General features: G+C 34.9%; 1 protein-coding gene across 1 annotated transcript; it reads right to left on the bottom strand.

The window, feature by feature from the left end:
• Positions 1-3,047: 3,047 nt before the first annotated feature.
• Positions 3,048-5,278, bottom strand: LOC144851081 (uncharacterized). The gene is made up of 5 exons (XM_078708603.1): positions 5,275-5,278; positions 4,554-4,714; positions 4,083-4,216; positions 3,653-3,913; positions 3,048-3,315 (listed from the first exon to the last, which is right to left on the bottom strand). The coding sequence occupies exons 1-5, from the start codon at positions 5,276-5,278 to the stop codon at positions 3,048-3,050; spliced, it is 828 nt and encodes a 275-aa protein (XP_078564729.1).
• Between the last annotated feature and the right edge of the window lie 722 nt (positions 5,279-6,000).

Raw genomic sequence — 6,000 nt, 5'->3', positions numbered from 1 at the left:
ACCCTATGTTCCGACTATGTTATGAGTTTGTTCCAAGTTTGTTTCGGGTATGTAGAGCTTATGTTCAGAGTATGTTCCAAGTATGTTCCGGGTATGCTCCCGGTATGTTCCAACTATGTTCCGAGTACGTTTCGAGTATCTTCCTATTATGTTCCGGGTATTTTCCAAGTATGTTCCAAGTATGTTCCGGGTATGTTCTAAGTATGTTCCAAGTACATACTTGGATCATACCAGGAACATACACAGAACATACTCGGAACAAACCCGGAATATAAGTGGAACAAACTTGGAATCTGCTGGGAACATACCCGGAACATACCTGGAACATATCCAGAACATATGTGGAACATACTCTGAACATACCTGAAACAAACCAGGAACATACTCGGAACATACTCAAAACATACTCAAAACATACTCGGAACATACCCGGAACATACTCGGAACATACTCAGAACATACTTGGAACATACCTGGAACATACACGGAACATACACGGAACATATGTGGAACATACACAGAACATACTCGGAACATACCCGGAACAATTTCAAAACATACTTGAATCAAACCAGGAACATACCCAGAACATACACAGAACATACTCGGAACAAACCCGGAACATACCCGTAACATACCTGGAACATACCCGGAATATATGTGGAACATACTTAAAACCTGCTGGGAACATACCCAGAACATACCTAGAACATACCCGGAACATACTCGGAACATACTTGGAACGTACCAGGAACATACCAGGAACATACCTGGAACATACCTGGAACACACCCAGAACATACTCTGAACATACCTGAAACAAACCAGGAACATACTCGGAACATACTCAAAACATACTCGGAACATACCCGGAACATACTCGGAACATACTCAGAACATACTTGGAACATACCCGGAACATACCTGGAACATACACGGAACATATGTGGAACATACACGGAACATACTCGGAACATACTCGGAACATACCCGGAACAATTTCAAAACATACTTGGATCAAACCAGGAACATACCCAGAACATACACAGAACATACTCGGAACAAACCCGGAACATACCCGTAACATACCTGGAACATACCCGGAATATATGTGGAACATACTCAAAACCTGCTAGGAACATACCCAGAACATACCTAGAACATATCCGGAACATATTCGGAACAAACTGGGAACATACTCGGAACATACTTGGAACGTACCAGGAACATACCAGGAACATACCTGGAACATACCTGGAACACACCCAGAACATACCCGCAACATATGTGTAACATACTCGGAACATGCCAGGAACATACCTGGAACATACCCGGAACATATGTGAAACATACTCGGAACATACCTGGAACATACCCGGAACATATGTGGAACATACTCGGAACATACACGGAACATACTCGAAACACACCCACAACATACCCGAAACATACTTGGAACATACTGGGATCATACTCGGAACATACTTGGAACACACCCGGAACATATGTGGAACATATCCGGAACATACTGGGAACATACCCGGAACATACTCAGAACATACCCGGAACATACTCGGAACATACTTGAACATACTTGGAACGTACCAAGAACATACCTGGAACATATGAGGAACATACCCGGAACATACCCGCAACATATGAGGAACATACTCGGAACATGCCGGGTGTCACACAGCCGCAACTACGGCTCTTTCGGACATGTAACTTCTGGTAACCACCGGTAAACAACGGTAAATAGCCACAACTGTACACATATGAATGTAAAAAGTAAATTTAATAACAATCTTTGACAAACAATTCTTTCTTTTATAATCCAAACCCCCCAAAAAAAAACCACAAAAAAAACCCAACCAATTCCCAAATTTCCCAATCCTTCCAGACAAAATATCAACAATCTTCTTATTGTCAAATAAATCCCCAAAACCCCCCTTTCAAATACAATATCACAAGATGAATAATTAAACAATAATAAATGTCCACAATATTATCGTTCCTTCTTGCCTTCTCTCCTACGCTGACACAAAAACAATTTAGAAAGATAAAAGTTACAACGATTCTGCAACTAAACAACTCCCACGCCTCTGCTCCCGTTCTGCTTGTATTATCAATTATAATTCTTCCCAAACTGCAACTATTTTCTGACATATAAATAAATCAAATATATAGTTAAAATGTTTCTTGATGTCGTTCTGCACTGCAATCCGCTCCACGACCAATTATTTCTTTCTCCTTTTCCACGTAAAATAATATCAGTATCAATCAAGTTACTCTTCAATATTTCCAAACAATTCTTTAAATGCAACTTCTGTTGTTTCCAACAGTTATTTCTTCCGTCAATTTACATTCACAATTTCAATTAATCCTCATTAATCTCAACAATTAACAGTTCTACATTTAAGTACAGCCTTACAGTATTACTTCCAACTCACAATTTATTAACTTCATGTATATCACTTTATTTCCTTTCTGCTTCAGCTCTATATCACCATAATTATTTCCAACTCACAATTTATTAACTTCATGTATATCATTTTATTTCCTTTCTGCTTCAGCTCTATATCACCATAATTCAATTACTTCTTCTCCTGTACGTCTTAGTTTCTCATATCAATATTCACCTATCCCTTTCTGGCTTAACATAACATAGCCCTCCTTCTCTGTCTCCTCTCAATTTCCATCTCCCTCAAAATTCCCTCAATTATACACATACCACAACCTTATCCTCTTACTCCTCGTCCACCAAAAGACCTAAGAAGAATGTAAGAGCACATTTTAATTATTTGATTATTATTATTTTTATTTAATTGTGAAATTTAATTTTAGTTTTATTATTTTAAAAAATTATTCAATTGTGAACTTAACAAAAACCTAAAGTAATGTTATTCAGTATTATTATGTCAATAATAAGAATGTCTAACCTGTCGGGTAAAATTGTTTTGTACAAAGACAAAGCTTCACTATTGTGTCTTCCGATTCAGACGTTGTTATTAAAACACCCAGTGGCAATCCACCTGCACAACTATGTGTTAAAAGTACAACACACTGCAGTTGTTGCGATCCATGTTGGACGATGCATCCATAAAGACCATCTCACCAGCATGTTTTATTGTCTCGTGGGTGCGCTTCATGAGGGGAGTACACACTGCAATTATTGGCTTGTTGTTGACAATTTTCAAAACCATGCACGTGCTCTCCATCTCTTCATTGTATTGTTGACAATGACTCTCTAAAACTGACATCATTTTTACGTCAGATGTGTCCCCATACAGTTCTTTGAACATTTTTGTGTATAACCTAAAATACAATGTGTTGTGTCAATATAATTTTAGTGATGAAATCCATATTTTACTTACCAATAAAACGTTAATTGTTATAGGTAGTCCAAACACCTGATAGTATGGAATATATAAAATAATGAACAAACTACAAATGATGAAGAAAGACCAATTAAGCAATTGTGATGCCATAGGAAAACTAAAAATGGTTTTGTTGATGGTCATGATTATGATGGGGTAACTGTATGATTGTTCCAGTTTGAAATTGTAAGTAAATATACAGGATTGTTCATTACTGATTATTGTTTTAAATAGACAGACTTAAGGATTCTACTAGATAAATGGTTTATGTATACCTATGTGCAAATGGTATGTCTGGACAAAGAGCCCTATTAGCTGCAATGACTGGGTAATTTTCACCATGTTTCAGTAACAATTCTTGTTTTACCATCTCCACAGCAGCTGTTGGTCTGCGTTTGAACAACTCACACAGCGTATGTATGGTCTCCTTGGAAACATCTCTGTATTTAAGGGCGTCAGCACACATTATTCTGTGGTTGTGTGAAAACCGTATACGTAAAGTTGTGGGAAATTTTTCCAGTAGTATATCGGCAGATCTATTTAAAGTAAACAACAAATTATGTTGGAAATAAAAGTTAAATATTTTAAAAACAAAATTGAAATTAACCTTTAAACCATGTAGAGGCTAATATAACCATATCATTTTACACAATCTGACGATATGTAATGGTTACAAATTTATATTAAAAGAGTATAAAAACATACTTAGATTTAGTTTTCACATTTCTTATGGTGACCGCCATGTCGGCTTTGCAGCTTGTGTTCTTTGTGGCTACTCGACGTTTAGAATTGGTCAAGGCACTTTCTGGTCTCGTATCATGTTGACATCGATATTCTTTCTAAACATGATATGATCATTTAAATGATGAATTGTATAATACTCATTGTGAACATTATCAAATGACATATTGATGCTGTATGTCAATGTATCAATCAATAACCTCTTGTAGAAATAAAGTACTGTTAGAGATAACATGACTAATTAATTTGCAGTACATACATGGTTTTATATTGTATACTGTAATATAGTAATTGTGTAGTAAGCCCACATGCATTTATTGTAGGTCTGAGTGAAAAGTCTTTTGCAGATGTTTTTTTGATTTTACCATCATTACAACATTTCATCCTATCTACAATAAGCCTATAAATATATGTAAACTTTGTTGAAGAACATACCTTTAAAAGGACTTTCACAAATTGTCTATCTGAAGGTGGTGGATATGTCCTCTTCACTCTCCATGTAGTGTAACTTAATTCATTAAATTCCTCTAACCATTTTACAAATTCACTTTCACTGTGTAGTGGAAGTCTCACGGTATTGTATTTGGAAAGAGTTTCTGTCAAAAGCAATCAAAAAAATTATATCTATATTTAATACATTTTACATTATGCATAATTAATTTTTTATTATTTAATACTTAATAAAAGTATTAAATACCACAACTATAATTACACTATTAATATGACAGTAGAAATCAAACAAAATCTCAAAAAAGTACTGCAGTGTTGGACAATAATAAGAAACTTGGCTTCATTTGGTGAGAACAATTGTAATTAATAATATTTAATAATTGTGTACCTTGACGTTATCAGGAAGATGATGACCTGTTTCCATATTTTTTCCATTCTGAAATGTGTGAAGAAAACTTTAATTTTGAGCCTGAGAATATACTACATTATTAGTACTAGTCTAGAGTATTATTATTATTTTTCATATATGTACAGTATTGTTTCCCACAGTGAAAGATGAATCAAGTTTTACGTTGACTTATTATAAATGCTAAACTACACTCATTTTCATACAATAATATATATTATTCCTAGTCCAGGTGCTAACAATACATTTTTTTTCATTATTTAACTTCATTTTAAAGACTATAAAATTACTTAGGCCTACCCATGTCTATTTTGGGCAGTAGACCTCCTATATCGACCTACACCAAACTGTCTGCAGCTATAGATAGAATAAGTACAGGTTTTAAAATATAATACTAATAAAATTGCCTCATGGTGTGACATATACAGTAGCTAATGAGTAATAGCACATGTCATTTTTTCAAATTTAATTAGATTGTAAACTTCATAATAATAAATAAATAAATAATTGATATTCAGTTGGGCCTATATTAATACTACTAGGCCTACAATATCTGCTACGCTAGTCATATTACTGTACATTGATATTCTTACCGTAATTATAAAAAAACAACCTTCAATTCAGGTATTGACTACTAAATATTAATATGTTGTAATAATACAGTTCTACATTGAAGTTCGTATTTGGCGCGTGTTAGAGCATGGAGCAGCAGTGAATTAAATGCCGTCACGCATCATTGAGTTTGTTTACAAATATTGATGGGGCCATCGTCGTAGCTCAGACCGAGAGCTTATACCGAGAGCCGAATGAGTCCGAAACGAACCGATGGAGGAACTCTCGTACGGAAAAAAAATCGCCAACAGGATAGGAAACCAACAAGATGGCGGCCGTAAAAACACAAAAACATTATTTAATATAAAAAATATTAATCGAATATAATACATTAAGACCACATAAATCACAACACATATTCTTGTCAAAGCACAGTGAAGTTAAAATTAAATATTGTCGCAATGGAATGAATAA

The sequence above is a fragment of the Antedon bifida genome, chromosome 8 (assembly GCF_963402885.1).
Source record: "Antedon bifida chromosome 8, ecAntBifi1.1, whole genome shotgun sequence".
Taxonomy (NCBI): Eukaryota; Metazoa; Echinodermata; class Crinoidea; order Comatulida; family Antedonidae; genus Antedon; species Antedon bifida.
The sequence above is the reverse complement of the archived record's forward strand: the minus strand, read 5'-3'. Positions and strand labels throughout refer to the sequence as shown.

What these genes read in the sequence shown, in the direction of transcription:
- LOC144851081 (XM_078708603.1), bottom strand. An exon ending in TTGTGAAAGTCCTTTTAAAG is followed by an intron (nt 4,217 to 4,553) that starts GTATGTTCTTCA and finishes TATCATGTTTAG; the next exon opens with AAAGAATATCGATGTCAACA. An exon ending in GACATACCATTTGCACATAG is followed by an intron (nt 3,316 to 3,652) that starts GTATACATAAAC and finishes ATTGTATTTTAG; the next exon opens with GTTATACACAAAAATGTTCA.